The 19,257-nt window shown below is 38.0% G+C and overlaps 1 protein-coding gene across 2 annotated transcripts in view; it reads right to left on the bottom strand.

Moving 5' to 3' along the window:
• PCTP (phosphatidylcholine transfer protein) overlaps positions 1 to 19,257 on the bottom strand; it is a 46,039-nt gene that overhangs the window by 10,417 nt on the left and 16,365 nt on the right. For both annotated transcript variants that reach the window (XR_011975269.1, XM_072646754.1), the window contains exons 2-3: positions 13,758 to 13,875; positions 2,631 to 2,710 (exon numbers count right to left, since the gene is read on the bottom strand). Coding sequence is in view for 1 of the 2 variants with exons in the window: in XM_072646754.1 (XP_072502855.1) it covers positions 2,631 to 2,710; positions 13,758 to 13,875 (198 nt within the window). In the remaining variant the exon portion in view is untranslated. The remainder of the gene's footprint in view (positions 1 to 2,630; positions 2,711 to 13,757; positions 13,876 to 19,257) is intronic.

Raw genomic sequence — 19,257 nt, 5'->3', positions numbered from 1 at the left:
ACCATTTGGGATTTTCTTGGCAAAGATACCAGAGTAGCTTGCCATTTCTTTCACCAGCTCATTTTACAGATGAGGAAACTGAAGCAAACGAGGTTAAGTGTTTTGCCCAGGGTCATATAGTTAGTAAGTGTCTGAAGCTGGATTTGAACTCAGGAAGGTAAGTCTTCCCAGCTCACTATGCACTATGGCGCCACCTAGTTGCCCTAGTAATCATAATAGCACCTCCCTGGCAGAGCTGTTATGAGGATCAAATGAAATAATATTTGTAAAACACTTGCCACAGTGTTTGGCACATGTCAGGTGTATAGTAAATGCTAATCGCCCTCCTCTGTACCTTTCCAAAGCCCCAACCATCAATGACTGCGTCCTATACAGACAGAAAAATTTATGAATGGAAAAAACTGATTTTCTATCTTCATTCCCTTTTTATTCAGCAAGAATGAGAATTTGTAGGGTAGCTTGCCACTGATGACATAGAATTTCAGTGCACCCTCTTTTGTCCATTCATTCATTCATGAAGGCTCTTACTGAGGAAGTGCCCTACCCGTAAGCCTTTAGGGGAAGTGCCAAGAGGTAGCTGACAACCAGTAATTCCTGTTTCACAAGGTCAGCGTGAGGACTGAATGAGATAATCAATGTAAAGGGCACCTTCTAGCTTTTGTCTTTGTATTCCTAGTGCCTTTCATAGTGCCTTTGTACGTTGCAGGTGGTTATCCACTGCTTATTGCATGGAATTATGATGAGAATGATACCTGCCCTTGAAAAGTTTATAGTTTATGCCAGGGAGACAAGACATACACACAATTAATAGTAAACAATTTTATCCAGTAATAGGAGCACTAGATTTGAAATCAGAAGACCTGGGTTTGAATGCTGTTCTGATCTCCCACCGCTTTTTTTAATGTGTCCTCAGAAAAGTCACTTTACCTCTTGGTGCCTCAGTTTCCTCATCTGTAAAATGAAAATACCCATCTAACAAGGTTGTAGTGAGGATCAAATAGAGATAGCATAGGCAAAGAGTTGTATAAAGTAAAAAGTTTAAATAAATGTCATCTCTCATTCAGTTGGCATTTAAAGCAATTGCAACCCAGCTCCAAACTACCATCTCAGTCTTACTATATGACTCCCCTCTCCTCACAGCCAAAGTAGCCTACTAGCTGTTCCTCACACATGATTTCCTATCTCCCATCTCTGTGACTTTGCACAGGTTGCCCCCCATGCCTCCTTTTCTCTGCCCATGAATGCCTTTAAAGTTCAGCTCAAGCAACACCTTTTTAAATGAAGTATTTCCTTATCCTTTTAGCTATTAATATCTTCCCAAAGCTATAGACGAAAATACCTTATAATTATTTTGTATACATTTACATACTGATATATACACATGTATGTACACACACACAAGACTCAGAGAATGTTTCATTTTGTGCTTGTGTCTAGTACCTAGCATGGTACCTGGCATAGAACATGTACTTAAAACTTGCTTGTTTATTCACCGATCAACATCATTGTCACTCAGGACAAAATTCAATTCATTTTCTAAGCACCTGCTATAGACAAGGTACCATTTCAGATGGTAAATATGCAAGAGACATCCTTTCTGATGTACCCATAAGTACAAGCAGAATCTTTTGCCCACTCTTAGGAGCTTTGCACACTCTAATTGTTGAATGTCGAACAAATGAATGAATGAATGAATAAATGCTGAGGGAACACAAAGGAAAGAACCAAGCAGAGTGGAAAGGGCATGAATCCCATGAGAAGGCTTCTTAGAAACCAATCCTAATTATTATCCTGAAGCTGAGGGTACAGATCTTCTGGGTTGGTAGCACGTCATTTGCTGAATTTTCCAGACACATGACTTATAACAGTTTCAGCAGAGGCATCCTCAATACAACATATGCAATGCCAAACATTTATTAAATGCCTTCTATGTGAAAGGAAGGGCAGCTAGGTAACTCAGCGGATAGAGCACTTGACCTGGAGTCAGGAGGACTTGAGTTCAAATCTGGCCTCGGACACTTACTAGCTATGTAACCTTAGGCAAGTCACTTAGCCTCTGTTTGTCTTAATCCACTGAAGAAGGAAATGGTAAACCATTCCAGTATCTTTGCCAAGAAAATTCCACGGACAATATTGATATGATATCGTCCACAGATTCACAAAGAGTCAGACACCACTGAATGACTGAACAACAAATGTGAGAAATCAGGATAGTATGAGAGATCTTTTTTGGGGAGGCACCTGTGATTTTGTTGCCATAGAAAACTCCCAGTTAAGGAAATTCTCCACCAAAAGCAAATCATCAGTTATTCAGGAACCTATGGTCTCAAAGGACTGTCGCTGGTCATAGAACAATTTAAATGACTTGCACAACGTCACCACTCAGGATGGGGGGGGGCACTTGAAGCCAAGCCAACTCTGTACACTAAGTCATTTTGCTGGATTGTAGAAAGACAAAAACAAAAGTTTCTGTTTTCCAAGGTTTTAGAATCTGCCTTTCAAGAAGGATGGAAAGAAATGTTATCTATACCTGAGAAGTTCCCAAAGTCACAACAGCATCTGATGATTCCAGAAGAACTCACAAACAGCTCACAAATGAGGTTGTTTGGCAGTTCTGTTTAAAAGGATACATCTCTGTTGCACATGGGAAAGGGATAATTCACTTCCCAGTAGACAACCATCTTCCCTTGGATCTTGGTTTCATAGAGTTCTGTGAGATAGCAAAGGAAGAAAACAAATTAAGAATACTCTGGCCTCATTTCTCAATTGACAGCTGTATAAAAGTTGATATTATAAGCCTTAAGAACACAGAGACCTTAGAAATCTCCTAGTTCAAATCCCTCCCTTGAGAGAAAATGAAAGTGAGGTTCACAGAAATGAAAGGATTTGTCCAAGGTCATACAACTACTGTGTGGTAGGAGTCCAAATTCAAACTCAAGTCTTCTGACTCCAAATATAGTACATTACACAGTATAATAAATAATATAAGAGAAAAGCATTCAAATGCTAGGACCATCTCTTGGAGAAGGTATACTAGTAACTATTGAGGTGAGGGTATGCCCTAGAGATCTCAAAAGTCTCTTCCAACACTAATCAATGATCTATGGCTGTGGAACTCTAGAAAGCACTAAATCAATTACATCATAAGAAAAGATACCACAAGAGAACAGATAGTAATGAAAATGAAATGGGGTTTGGAGGGTGGGGGAGAAGAAAAGAAATTAGCCTAAAAACAAAGTATGCACAAGTTATTTAATTTCTCAGAACCCAATATAGTCTCTCTAAGACTTATATGGTAGATGAATTTCTGATATGGCTTATAGTAGATGTTTAATAAATATCTATTCATTCGGTGACAGAGGGAATGTTCACACTGAAATTTCTCCATACCAGTGAAATCAGAGGTACAGACCATCCTCACTACCCTTCTCCTATCCCTACCCCCAATCCCCCACCAAAAAATTTAAGATTTGGCCATCTTTGATGCTGCAAACCCACTTTTCAACCTAGGATACTGTTTCAGCTACGGAAAACTAAAATTGTATTTGTTATGGTTTTTTTTCCTTTTTTAAAAACGTCACAATTTCCACCAGAGGTCACCAGAGTATCAGTGTTTTTACTTTAGGGAGTTTTCCTCCTCTTCAGTTTCAAACATTTCTTAACAGTCTTTCACTTTCGTATAAAAGCCTGCCATCTTTGGATGAGGACAGTTAGTGAATACTTTCAAGTGGGCATGTTCACGGGCAGTTCGGTTTTGCTGACAAAATAATGAGTGACTCTCCTGTAGCTGAGAGCCTGAGTGCCAAGCAAAGGCCCCCAGAGTTCCAGAGAGATAAGGCCAGATAGATGTTGAGCTGGAAACATAAAGAATGACATTCTCCCATTGCAACAAAGCTCATCAGAACCAGAATCATTATCCCCACATTTCAAGAGACTACAGATGGTTCCACAAAAGCTGAGGTCCAGAGGACTATGGGGAGAGGAAGCATAGTGCCTGGGGTTTATATTTATATTTGCCTTTTCTCAAAGCTGAGCGGTGTGTTCCTTCCCAAGGCAGGGGACTGAGATGTCAAGCAATCCACAATCATTTGAAAATAGTAGCAGTAACAGTAATAATAACTAACATTGCTACAGCACTTACTATATGGCAAGCATTGTGCTAAGCACCTTACAGTTATCTCATTTGATCCTCACAACCACCCTGCTAGGAATCCTTATTTTGTAAATGAGGAAGCTGAGACAAGCAGAGGTTAAAGTAACCTGTCCAGGGTCACACAAGCAGTTAAGAGTATTCACTAGAAAAATTAAGTATAGCCAACAGTTTGATTACTCATGCAAGAAGCATTTATTACGTAACTACTGCATGTAGACTATTGAGCTAGATGGTGGCTTTGACAGGAGAAAGAGTAGGTAGAGATAGATATTAGATTCCTGTTTTCAGGGATCTTAAGTTCAGGAGCTGAAAATTTTTTTAAGGAAATATGATTCAAACAGAAAGCTCTAATAAACCATGTTACATGGTAAGCATATAATAGTTAAATGTGAGACTTTGTTGGGTTGGTTTTGTTTGTTTTTGTTTTTGTTTGGACAAAACCTGAGATTTTAGTAGTATTTAGAACTATCCACTAGGAAACTCCTCTCTACCAATGTAGATGAACATAAGCATTGCAATCTTAGAGAATTTTCTAGGGGCACACAGAGGTTAAGTGACTCATCCAGGGTCACACAGCATGTATGTGTCAGAAGCAAGACTTGAACCTGGCTTCAAGTTTAGCTCACTATCCATTATACCAACCCTTCCCAAATTTGCCATCTGTTCAAAAACTCCTTTATAGGGGCCTAGAGGAACTTGGGGGTTATTTGAAGGAAAAGATAAAAAGGTATCTTTTTGGCATGGAACGAGAGAGGAAGCTGCTGAAAAATGAACAAGGTTGCACCGAGATCATATAGTGTTTTGGTAATGGAGGAAAGGAGGAGAGAATAAAGCAGGGGAATAGACCAGCTACCACACAGAGTGAAGGACCTTAAAAGACCTTGCATGAGGAAAGGTTATCTTTGAAGAAGGTAGAACATCAACAGATAAAAGTGGGAGAGGAGAAAGGAATATGCAATATGCTTTGAAGAAACTTAAGTAGGTCTTTGTGGATGAAGAATAATTTACTTGTCTTCAACATTTTGGGGAGAGCCTCGGATATACAAGCATGTATCTTTTTAGAGTATAAGCTTCTTGAAAGGAAGGTCCAAGTTGTCAACAGAACCAAAGTTCTGTTGGATGACTTAGGTGAGTTGGATGAATTGGATGAGACCTCAGAAGCAATGTAATCACAGGATCAGAGACTCAGAGCTGGGAGAGACCTCAGAGGTCTCTAGTACCCCCCCCCCCCCAACACCTCATTTTACCTAAGGGGAAACTGAGGCTCAAAGTAGTTAAATGACTTGCCCAAGATCATACAGGTAATGATAGCATTGGGGTAATATATATATATCCCACTCAGAAAACTAAAAAGCCAAATTTGGAATAAGCAAATTACCCAAATAAGTTCGACTTCCCATTACCTGGACACCAGTTAAAATCAGTTGCATTTTGACACCAAAATATCCAGCTGATTGAGGCCAGTCTGTATTTTTCTCTATTCACTTCCTCATTTCAATATTTTAGAATCCATTATTTCAACAAGCTACACCAACTATGAATCCCATTCTCTCTGAACCTGAGTAGAATCATGAATTTTTAAATTTAAATGGAATGTGCTGGAGGAGACCCATTTTACTGATGCATGGTTGAAAATGAGAGAAATGACAAGAATTCCACTATTACTTACATGGAGTTCTTTGTATATTGATTCAATTAAAATTGGCAACTTTTTAAGAACTGTTATGGGATAGAGGGGGGGAAAAAAGACAGCTTTGGTCATTATACATTCCAGAGACTAGAAACTGGTTGTTCCTTAAATTCAATTGAATAAACGTGTTTTGAGACTTTACTTTGTGCAGGTCACAACCTCTCAGGATCTCCCATGCCAGGCAACTTTCTAAGACTTTAAGTCACAGGAGAGATGCAAACTGTCTTCGGTTGAGGAAACTACCTTTCCCCAGAGGTCTTTAGACCAGTGAAATCTCAGATCCTCTCCCTGTCCCTGTCTCTTTGTGTGAGGCACCACTCTTCACTCTGAAGACACAGAGTTTCTCTGTTTTCAGAGAACTTTCATTCTAAGAGATGTGATGTGACCCTAAACATAATTATATGCATACTTATTTTGAGAAGAGAGATGAAAGTAACAATTACTGGGGTTCCAAAAAGCTGCCCAAAAGAAGAGGCCCCTGAGCTGAACCTTGAAGGAACCTAAGGATTCTCAGTGGCAGAGGGAGTACATTACAGTCATAAAGTGGGGTACAAACCCATGCAAAGGCATGGAGATAGAGATGGGGAGCACTAAGTTCTAGAAGTATCAATTAAGCTGGCAAATACAGTATGGGAAAGGGAATATCCATTCATCATGCCTCACTCTCACTCCATGGTGTCCTTCATCTGTTCATAACTGATACATCTCCTTTTTTAATCAGACACCTAGCCTTATGTAACTCTAAAAGCACTAATACATAATATGAGCTGTTATTATTGCTATTAATTACTACACTGATTTCCCAAAAATCAGTTCTTTGAGAATAAGTATTTATTCTGTTCAGGCAGTTGAGTGACAATAGAGAAATCAATGTGCTTGGAGTCAGGAAGACCTGAGTTCAAATCCAATCTTAGACATTTGCTAGCTGTGTGGTCTTGGGCAAGTCACTTAACCTTTGCCTCAGTTTCTTCACCTGTAAAATGAGGAATAACATAGCACCTACTTCATAGGGTTGTGTTGAGGATGAAATGAGTTGATATTTGTAAAGTGCTTAGCATAGTACTGCCTCATAGTAGGTACTTAATAAGCGCTTGTTGTAGTACCAATGTGATACCCACAGAGCCTCTATGGATATGCATGCATATTTCCAGGGTAATTTGCAAAATATAAACACTTCTTCAAAGATGAAACCAAGACATTTATTTAAACAACAGAAATCCATCATAGTAATAAAGAAATCTATACACATTATCAATGCAGAGAGCACAGCCATCCCCACTCCTTCCCTTATCAGGCTTCCCCACAAACAAGCTCCCTTAGGCAAAATCACTCCCTCTCTCACTCACACTAGATGCTCTGCTCTACCTCCTCTCTTTCTCAGCTCCACCTCATTCTCTCTTCCTGCTCCACCCATTCAGCAAGCTCTTCCCATCATGGACTTCACGTGACTCAAGCTATAGGCTGGGCCAGAGCTCAAAGTTATCAAGGGGCAGGGAAAATCTTCAAATTCCCTTACCATTACACTTGTCTGTAACATTGATTTAGATCACTGAATGCTTAAAGTAGGAAGGAAGCCTAAGGATCATCTGGTCCAATCCATCTAGTCTGATAAACAAGGTAGTGTAGTACAATGGAAAGATTAATAGTCATTTAATATCCTTTGGAGATTTTCTCCACCTGCAGAGCTATCTCCAAAAGGGCATTACATTCAGAAGAACTGGGCCAGATTCCTGCCTCTGCTCCTTACTACCTGTCACCTTTCCAGGCCTCAGTCTTCCTATGTATAATGCAAACCAGATGAGCTCAAAGTTCCCCACCAGCTCTAAATCTGTGATCCCATGTATCTTCTCAGCAATATCCTTATAGGATATTGTTGGCTATTTTTTTGTGCACATGTTGAAGGTAAAGTGGGATGGTGGGAAGGAATCTGGATATGGAGTCAAGATGCCAGGATTCAAAAATACTACTCTACTCTATTCTACTATACTCCTCTACTACTCCTGGTCACCCATGTGACTCAGGCAAGTCACTTAATTAGCTGTTACTCCAGCAAGGCAATCCTTTTACTCCTCTGAATTAATGTAATCATCCTAATGGATTCTCTATACCATTTATTCACATCAACTGTTCAGAACCTTTTCTTTTCAAGCCTCCTCCACCTACTTCTTATTTCACTAAGAAAATGAAGGTCATGAACCATGACTTTCTGCTTCATTCACTCTCATCTCACATTCATCTGACATCAATCATTTCATTCTACTTTTCTCTTTACTCCAGTTTCTGAGGAGGAATTGGTCCTTCTCCTTGCTGAGTCCAACCCTTCTATATGAATCCTTGATCCTCTCCTCCCATCTTCTCCAGCAGATTGCTCCTCCAATTATCATCCTACTCACTCAGTAATCTCTAGTCTACATCTGCTAGTTCTTTTCCTGCTATCTACAAACAAGCCTATCCTCAAAAAAAAAAAAAAAATCCTCACTAGATCCTACTAACCCCATTAACTACTAACCTTTATTTCTTGTTTACTCTCCCAGCTAAGCTCCTTGAAAAACTCATTTATGCTCAGTGGCTCCACTTTTCTCAGTTTCTTCTAAATCTTCTTCACTCTGCTTCTGATCTCTTATTTAATGAAATTGATTCTCTCAAAAGTTACCAGCCATCTCTTCATTGCCTAATCCAGTGGTGGGGAATCTATGACCTCAAGGCCACATATGACCTTCTAGGTTCTCAAGTGCGGTCCTTTGACTGAATCCAAACTTCACAGAACAAATCTCTTTAATAAAAGGATTTGTTCTGTAAGACTTGGTCTCAGCCAAAAGGCTGCCCCAAAGACCTAGAAGGCCACATGTGACCTTCAGGACTCAGGTTCCCCACTCCTGGCTCTAATCTATTGGCTAATCTATTTCTGTCCTCTTCTTTTTTGAACTCACTGCTATACTTAATATTGTTGATTACCTTCTTCTAGATACACTCTCCTTTCTGGATTTTATGATGCTTCTCTCTCCTGATTCTCTTCTTACCTGTTTCTGATTGTTCCTTCTCAAGTTCTTTTGCTGGCTCTTCACTCATATTATGCTCATTAACTGTGGCTCTATCCTAGGGTTCTGGTTTTAATCCCATTCTCTCTTCTCTCTATATCATCTCATTTGATTATCACATCAATCTCCATGAGTTCAATAATCACTTCTATGGGGATGATTCCCACATATCTTGCCCTAACATCTCTATTAAATTCTAGTTTGAAATTACAACCTTTCTGCTGAACAAGTCACAATGAATATCCCATAGCCATCTCAAATGCAACCAGTCCAAAAGAGAATTCATTATTTTCTTCCCTTAAACCTTCCTTTCTCTTTGTAATTGAATTTTATTTCTTTCAATCAATTAAAATCTGCCCTTTCTCCCTTCTTGAGAAGGAAAGAAGAACTCAACCTCGGTTACAAACATGTATAGTCAAGAAAAACAAATTCCCAAACTGGTCATGTCCAAACAGGTCTCAATCTGACTCAGAGTCCATCACCTCTCTTTCAGGAAGTGGGTAGTATGTTTCATCACGAGTCCTCTGGAATTATGGTTGGTCATCATAATGATCAGAGAAACTCTCCCCTCTTCTAAATGTCTCCATTACTGTTGAGAGTAACATCAGACTTTAAGATACCCAAGGTTCACAAACTTGGCAACGTCCTTGATTCCCCACTCTTTCTCATCCTTTCTTGTCATTTAATCACTTGTCAAAAATCTTATCACTTGTATCTCTACCACATCTCCTGCATACGTATCCTTCTCTTTCCTCATACAGGCACCCCTCTAATCCAGTTCTTCATCACCTCCTGCATGGACCACAGCAATAGTATCCTACTTGGTCTCCCTACCTCGCCTTTCCCTCCTCTAATCCATCTTTCACACTACTACTAAAGCCATCTTCCTAAAGTTCTGGTCTAATCATGTCACTCTCCGGCTCAATAAACTCCAGTGACTTCCTGGATCAAATTTAAATTTTTCATTATTATATTTAAGTCCTTTGACAACCTGAACCATTGCTACCTTTCCAGTTATTTAACACATTATTACCCTCCAAACATTTTATGATCCAGTCTTATTGGCTTCCATTCTGTGTATTGTATATGTGTGTGTATGTATATATGTATAAACATATATATACATACCTATATGTATGTATGAATATATGTATATATTCTGTCTCTACATCTTTGCCTGACTATTTATCACCTGTGCCTGAAATCTTCTCCTGTCTCACATATGTCTCTGAGAATCCCTAGCTTTCTTTAAGACTCAGCTCAAGCACCAGATTCTAAAGGAGGCTTTTTCAGATCCCTGCTGAGGCTCCTACCTTCCCTTCTAAAATAACCTTGCTTCTACTTTGTATATGTCAAATAAAGCTATTGCATATCTGCACCTTTTGTTTCCTGTGTTACAATGTAAGTTTCTTTGTGAACAGTAACCGTTTTTCAGATTTTTGTCTTTGTATCTCCAGCACTTAACACACTGTCTGGTACATCATATGTGTTTAATAAATACTTGTTGATTAATTAATTGATTGAAATGGGTTTTAAAGATGGGATAGGGACAGTCTTCACCTAAATAAAAAAAATAGTCACTTATCCTTAAAAAAATAAAAAAAGTAAGTGAAGGTAAGAGCCAAGATGGTGGAATACAGGCAGCAATTGCTTCAAAGACAGAGTAACTACACACTCAGTTGCATATAGAAATTCATCTTACCTAACAGGGAAACAGGAGGGAAAGGGGATAAGAGAATGGAAGGGGATGATAGAAGGGAGAGTATATTAAGGGAGATGAGAAGAAAAACAGACTTTTGAGGAAGGACAGGATAAAGAGAGAGATAGACAGACAGTGGGGGAGAATCATGCATGGGAAGAAAAACTGGATGGAGGGAAATACATAGTAATCATGACTGCAAATGTGAATGAGTTGAACTCACCTATAAAACAGAAATATATAGCAGAATGGATTAGAAAACAGAATGGCACAATATGCTTTTTTACAAGAAATACACATGAAACAGAAAGACACACACAAAGTAAAAATAAGGGACTGGAGCAGAATCAACTGTGCTTCAGCTGAGTCAAAAAAAGGTAAGGGGAGGAATCATGATCTCAGACAAAATAAAAAAAATAGAGCTAATTAAAAGAGATAAGAATGAAAACTACATTTTGCTGCAAGATACCATTGGCAATGAGGTAATCTCTATAACAAACATATATGCACCAAATAGTATAGCATTCAATTCTGAAAGGAAAAGTTAAATGATTTACAGAAAGAAACAGTAAAACTATACTACTAGGAGACCTCAATTTTCCTTTCTCCCAGTATTAAATAAATCTAAACAAAAATTTTTAAAAGGAAGTTAAGTAGATGGATTTTAGAAAAGTCAGATATGATAGATTTTTGGAGAAAATTGAATAGAAAGAGAAAGGAGAACCCCTTTATGCCAGGTGTACATGACACCTTCATAAAAACTGACTGTATGGTACGGCTTTAAAACCTTACAAACAAATGCAGAAAAGCAGAAATTTTAAATATATCCTTTTCAGATCATACTGGAATAAAAATTAAATTCAATAAAGGGCCTTTGAAGTATAGTTTAAAAATTCATTGAAAACTAAATAATCTAATGCTAAAGAATGACCAGGTAAAAAAAGAAATCATAGAAACAATCAATAATTTCATTAAAAAGAAGTATAATGAAAGAACATACCAAATTTTGTGGGATGCAGCCAAAGCAGTACTTAGGGGAAAATTTATATTTCTAAATACTTAAATTTAAAAAACAGAGAAAGAGCAAATCAATGCTTTGGGCATGCAGTTTAAAAAAAAACTAGAAAATTCCTCAACTAAACAGCAAATTGGAAGTCCGAAAAATAAAAAAAGTAAAAAATGAACTAACAAATAAAATTAGGAGCTAGCTTTATGAAAGAAACAAAAACAATAGAAAAGGATCAAAATTGCAGTGACCCAGTGAGCACTGAACACAGGCACAGTTAATACATATAGAATGCAATTTATTACCAATAATGATTTGTAGAACAGGTTTCAACAAAAACGCTGAGCAGAAAAGAAAAAGATTAGCCATTCAAGAAGAATGAAAGAAAAGAGAAAGAAATCCTGGGCTATGTTGCTATACACAAAATAATTAAAGCCTCCACTATATAGCCTATATACTCTATGGAAAATATGCAGAAGGATATGGGCAAGAGTCATTCTGAATGAGAGGGACTGGAAAGGGTGTTATGTGCTCTGATGGAGGGAGTACCCACCTCAATGAGATCACAAATCCATTAAAGTAACTTCATAAAATCACAGGACCATGGATGTGGAGCTGTAAGGGATCCCTAGCACTTGGCACAATGGAAGGCACATAACAAGTGTTTGTTGATAAATGTTTGTTTATTGAAATAGGTCTGGAAAAGAATTTAAAGTTATGTAGGAAAACCATCTGGTCCAATCCTCTCATTTGACAGATGAGAAAACTTGAGGTACAAAAAGGCTAAGCATTTGCCCAGGCTCACATCTGATGTGGGATTTGAGTTCAAGTTTTCCTGACTCCAATTCAAGGCTGTGTCTACTGGTTTCTTATCTATTTTTCTTCTCCAAATGTGTCTGAATGTAAAGCATGAACAGAGAGACAGACACAGAGAAAAAGAGAGAGAGAGAGGAAGAGAGAGAGAGAGGAAGAGAGAGAGAGAGAGAGAGAGAGAGAGAGGAAGAGAGAGAGAGAAGATGAAAGGAGTAATTTGCAAGTATTAAATGGAGACCTAATGAAAGGTACCTTTCAGTCTATCATCTTCCATTCAAGAATTTGAATTTTAAAAAATGTTTAAGAGTTCAAAATATCCTATTATGATTTGGGTTGAAATTATGTGGTTTTTGAGCTAATAGCAAATCGCCTTATCTGATCTAATGCCTTAAGATATTTCAAAACTGTTACCCCATCTCACAGTGACTCTTACAACCTGAGAATCATGGAACAAGAACATACTTTTAAATCTTGCCATGTTTGGAAACACACAAGCTACACAAGAGGGTTGTACCAAACGTTCATAGCTTCCTCCATGCCTCTGACTCTTCAATTGTTGGGAAAAAATCACCTACACAATTACTGAACAATACAATGCTCACCCTGGACCAACACCAAACAAATGGAAGGACCCTGGGTCAGGAATATGGACAGTGTACAAGTGTGCCCTGACTCTTCAACAAACTTGCCACGTGAAAATCCAGATTTGAGGAATATGAATCAGAGGGAAACTTACTTGTTTATAGAAAGCTTCACTATGGCTTTCCTTTATGTAGGAAGCTACATAGAGGACCTAAAATTTAATCCAATTTCTATACAAAAGCAGTCTTATATCCATAATTTCTATGTAGGAAAGGAAAGGGAGGGGAAGAAAAAGGAAAGAAAATGAAAAGAGAAAGAAGAGAAGAGGCACTGTGAATATGAGAACTCTGTTTTCTTTTGTCTTTCAATTTCTAGCCCCAAAAACAACACTTTGCAGGTATTGGGTGCTCAGAAATGCTTATTGGATTGAATTCCTCAAAAGGAATCCAGATTACAACATGGGATGTTCCTGTTTCCTCCCTAATTCCATGCCCCTTCTCTCCTTTCCTTTCCTATCCCTTAATAACCAACATGCCTTCAGAGAAGACATACTCATGTTTTAATATAAATTTAAGTCAGACAAAGATAAATTTACAACTATACCTCACCCCTCAAAAATCAAATATGCTGTATTCCCTGGGCAAATGTAAGTAGTTCTTAGATTTATCTGTCATCGTATATATGTATACACAGAAAACTTGCTTCCATTGGCATGGTTAATTAAGACTAAACTATCTGGGGGAGTGGTTTTAAAATAAACTGAATACTCTACTCACCTTTAACATATGAATCCCATTGCTTTCTGTATTTCAAGTCCATATAGACATCTGCACACAGGGCTGGAGAGCAATTCTTGATATTACCAAAGGCTTTATACTCATAAAGTTGAGTTTGCTGTTATAAGCAGACAGACAAAATAAATGAGCAAACTGCCACTATCAAAATGCTTCCTACCTAGTATGGTGCCACACACCTGTGATCCCTGATACTGGGGAAGCTGAAGCTGACGGATCATATGAGTTCAGAAGTTCTGAGCAATAGTGTATCTGGTGTTCAAACTAAGTCCATTATGGTGAGTACCCCAAAGTCAGTGGCTAGGAGAGGAATGTTGCTACCAGGGTGACTCAGAAGAGGCAGACATCAGAAACAGATCTGCTCAAATCCTCCATGCCAATGAGCTGTGGTACCAGATCTGTAAATGGCCAAAGAATATCCAACTGCTGAAATAGGAACTCAATCTAGGTGGGGAAAGCTTCCCAAACCAATGAAAGGCCTTCTAAGTGGATAGGAAGCAAGTAGAAGGAAACGTAATACAGGTGAATGTGAAACGGATGAGAACACCACTTTATTTTACACAAGTCCAAATCCTACCATTCTACATCAGGTTCTCTGGACTTCCAGTTGTACTCTTTGGCAGTGAAGTCCAAAATGTTGGCTTCAAATCATTCAAACGAGTTTTGTTATTGAGAGAGTTTAGAGTACCAATATTTTATCTTCTTTGGGGCAACAATCAATAAATCAATCAATATTAAGTGTCTACTATGTGCCAGGCATTATGCTAAGTGCTAGGGATTCAAAAAGAGGCAAAAGATAGTTTCTCCCATCAAAGAGCTTATAATCTAAGGTGAGGAGAAAAAGCTAGCATTTATTTAGCAATTACTATGTGCTAGGCACTGTTTTAAAACACTTTACAAATATAAACACATTTAATCCTTAAAACAACCCTGGAAGATAGGTGTTATTATTATCCTCATTTTACAGCTGAGGAAACCAAGACAAACAAAGGTTAAGTGACTTGCCCAGGATCACACAGCTGTGCCTAAATCCAGATTTGAACTCAGGGCTTCTTGACTCCAGTTCCAAAGCTCTATCTATCCACTTCTACCTAGCTAGAAAAAAAAAAGAGTCTTCAGGATTCCTATATTTAGTCATAGTGTTTTGTGGGCTGTATCTGTCAATGTCCTGATCCTGAGTCCAGCATATTGTACTTTCTATTTAATATCCTATAGTTCTCAGTCTCTCTCTTGCTGACATCCTCGTGGCTTTACGCTTCCAACTTACAGAAACCTAATCTTCATGCAAAAGCACATACTAGCAGGCCATGTTGTTTGCAGATGCTGACATTTAGTGGATGAGGCAGGGAGAAACAGTGTAATTGAACTCCTTCAATAAGAAGGCAGGGTAATGTACTGGAAAGCACAAGAGTGGGAGGCAGGAGATCTGGATTCTAACAAATAGCTTTGGAGCCTAGGGCAAATCAATTTCCCTCTTGGAGTTCCAGCTTCATTATTTTTTTAATGAGATGGTTTGGATTAGTGCAGTGATTCTGAGTCTTCAGATAATGGACCCCTGTGGGACCTCAGAATTATTACAACAGATTCTTACATCCATATGTAGCACCCTTGCTCTGAACCACCTCCCCAAACTTGCAATCACAGGTTATATCACGTAAGGGAATGTCTATCCTAGGGTCAGGGTACTCTCTGGGTCTTCACATATGAAATTATAGTGCTTAAGCCCAATGAATGTATTTACCTTCAATAGTTAAGAAGATGTAATTAGCTCAAGCAAACATGAATTTCTAGAAACAGAGTAGTTAGAATAGTAGCTAAAGAAAATTTTATTATACAGGCTTTCTTGAAATGGAAATTTATTGTTTTGAATCCTCTCTTATGCTCTGCTGTATACATGACATTTTTTTCTTATTTTATATTTAAGTTTTAATATTTAAGTTTATCATGTTTCTTTTACCTTTCTTATGTATTTAAGTATTAGTATTTAAATCTAAAATAAAAAGATTTTAAAAATCAAGAAAAATTTTTTTTAATTTAAATTTAAAAAAAAAAAAGAACATATCCATGAATCTGGGGTATACACCCCCCCTAATATATGTTAAAGACAAAGTGCTGAATTCTATTGATAGAGGAAATACCTCATTAGTTTCCCAGTTAGAATATAAGCTTATTGGGAATAGGACTTGGTTCTTTCATTTTTTCCAAATGTAAAATTTAGTGCCTAGCATACTGCTTGGAACATAAGCATTTAATGAATATTTGTTGGTTGATTTACTGATTGATTTAGAGCTCCCCAATTTAATAAAATCACAGGTCTGGTTTAAAAAATAGTTTTGCAAAGCACTTTATTTGAATTATTTCATTTAGCCCTCATCAGAATCCTGTGAAGTGGGTATTACTATTATTGCCACTTGGTATATGAGGAAACTGAGGCTCTGAAAGGTTAAGCAACTGGACCAGGGACCTGCACGTGGTTAGTGTCTTCAATAGGATTTGAACTCAGGGCTTCCCGATTGCAAATCTAGCTATCTAACCTGCCTGTCAATCTACTTTTTAAAACACAATCCCTGCCTATCAGAATACAAAATACAATCAAGAGGCAGATATATGTACAGGAAACAGAATTAAGAATTCTTAGATATGTGTGTGTGTGTGTGTGTGTGTGTGTATGTATGTGTGTGTGTGAATAAATAGTATGGGTGTGTGTTAAATACATGCATATAAGCCTAGATCAATATCAATACTGATATTATAGATGATATAGATAAACATGCACAAGTACCATTGGATATAGAGTCCACAAAACTTTCAATTATACCACCACTGAAACAGAGAAAACTCTCTTTAGAGCAGTGGCTCTCAACCTGTGGGGCACTGACCATTCTCCACCAGCGCACACACACACACACACACACACACACACACACACACACACACACATCCCTCAGATTTCTTGTGCAGGGTCAAGGAAACCATCTGTGTGCCAAACATTTGTCACTATACATCTCCTCAATCAATAGAGACTAATTGTTTAACTATTGGAGGAGAGAAAGGCATGTAGATCTTTAAAGTTTTTGCTGTTTAAAAGCAATCTTTATCCTTCAAAGACCTCTGTTCCAGCAAGTATGTTCTTAGCAGGGGAACAATGTTCAGTCTAACATCTAACTCTTCCTGGCCGTGCCTCTGACTTTCTAGATTTCAACACCATGATTCAGCTGCAGGCTTACCCTGGAATATCCCTCTGCTGCACCCACCCCCCTTTTCCTTCATCATTATTGAGTTCTTCCCTGAGTTCTCCACTTTGGAGAGGGGCCTAAGGTGGTTGGCCGACCTTCAGTCTCCTCTGGGCAGATATTTTGGACTTCAACACCATGCATTACCCCCAGTTACCTTCACTCTCACTCCCTACCATCCCCTTTGCAATTCCTTTTCATTATTATTTTCCCCCATTAGATTATAAGCTCTTGCAGGGTAGGGACTTTCTTTTGGCTTATACTCATTTCTCCTACACTTAGCACAGTGCCTGGCACCTCATAAATGCTAGTTGTCTGCCTTTAATACCTCTGCAGTACCTTGTATACATGCATAAACATGGCTAACTGAGAGTTAGCAAAGTCTAGGTTTAAAAGCACTAATTAAGTGACTTGTCCAGAGTCACACAGCCGTAGTACATGTCAACAGTGGGACTTGAATCAGTCTTTTTTTTTAATTCATTAGATCACAACACTTCTCAATAAAAAAGATAGTTTCCGTTTACTTCTCTCATCTTCATGCACAATGGGACCACTCACAAATGTAGCATATTAAAAAGCTAGGTGTACAGTAGATAGAGGACCAACCTGAGTTCAAATTCAGCCTCAGATACTTACTAGTTCTGTGAACCTGGGCAAGTCACTTAACCCTAATTGCCTCCCCCCACAAAAAAAAAATATTATTTGGTATGAAGTGAAATATCCTTATTCTATCTAAAACACTAAAAGACAGTACTGCTTATTTAATTTGTAATGGTGACTTAGCAATTACTTAGAGAAATTGTATTGCTAGGTTTACACATGATAGTTCTGAAAGGGAGCCAATTCAGGAAAAGTTAACACTTTCTCATAAATGTAATTTGGCTTGATTTTGGCATTCACAACTCCTCACCTTACAAATAATCCTCTGTAGCTCCCAGAAAGAAGAAAATTTCCTTCTATTTCAAGGATTTATCTGCATTTATGTTAATGGTGAATCACACTTCTCTACTCCTGCAAATGGTCCAGGAAACCTTAATTGAATTTCCTTGGTCTTAGAACATCTCTTTTCTATTCCACTAGCGGGACAAGAGTCATCTTTATTATTCTCTTTTGGAGCTTTTCCAAGTTTCTAGAGTCTTGGACAACTAAAAGATACACAGAACAGAAAGCTAAGTGTCTCCGGGCTTAAAAGAAGCAGCTGTAATTAAGGACCTTAATCCAATCCTTGCCATAGAGCAGTGGGCCCCAAACTTCAAGGTCTAGTTACACCCAATTCAATACTTGGGATCTACAAATACCTTTCTGTTTATTCTTTCTCTAAGGAGTGTCAGCCAAAAATATTATGGTCTTCTACCATAATATTCCCATCCCCCACAGCCCTTCTATCACTAAGGCCACAATTTTATAAAAACATGACAAAGAACTGGAAATTGTACCGATGCCCATCAATTAGGGAATGACTGACCATGGATATGATTGTGATGGAATACTCTTCTGTAAAAAATGATGAGCTTGATGATCTTAGAAAATCATGGAAAGACTTACAGGAAATGAAGAGTGAAATGAGAAGAACCAAAAGAACACTGTAACAGCAATATTGTTTTAAGAATGACTTTGAGTAAATAAATCATTTTGATTATTATAAATACCAAACTCAACTACAAGGGACATATGAAGAAAGATGCTATCTATATCCAGAGAAAGAAATGATAAAGAGAAGTGTGTATAGAATAATTGTGTGTGTGTGTGTGTGCGTGTGTCTGTGTGCATCTATTTGTGTCTAATGGTAGCCATCTCTAGGGCAGGGGTGGAGGGAAGAAAAAAGGGGGAAAATTTACATGATTATTGTATTTTTTTCTTTTCTCTTTTTAAATTTTATTTCTTTTCAGTGTTCTACAATCATTTCCATATATCTTAGATTTTTCCCCTCCCTCCCCCCTTCCCCCCTACATCCCCACTCCCTCCCTGAGACAGCATACAGTTTTGCATAGGTTCTACATATGCATTCCTTTTAAATACATTTTCACCTTAGTCATGTTGCATAGAAGAATTAAAATGAATAGGAGAAATCATAAAACAAACCAAAACATAATACAAAAGAAAATGATCTGCTTCATTCTGTGATCGAATTCCATAGTTCTTTCCCTGGATGTGGAAAGCATTTTGCCTTAAGAGACCATTGGGAATTATTTAAGTCCTTGCATTGCAATGAAGTACTAAGTCTACCAGAAAAATTCCTCGCACACTGT

The sequence above is a fragment of the Notamacropus eugenii genome, chromosome 2, assembly GCF_028372415.1.
Source record: "Notamacropus eugenii isolate mMacEug1 chromosome 2, mMacEug1.pri_v2, whole genome shotgun sequence".
Classification (NCBI taxonomy): domain Eukaryota; kingdom Metazoa; phylum Chordata; class Mammalia; order Diprotodontia; family Macropodidae; genus Notamacropus; species Notamacropus eugenii.
Note: the sequence above shows the minus strand (reverse complement) of the source record. Positions and strands in the feature narration are given on the sequence as shown.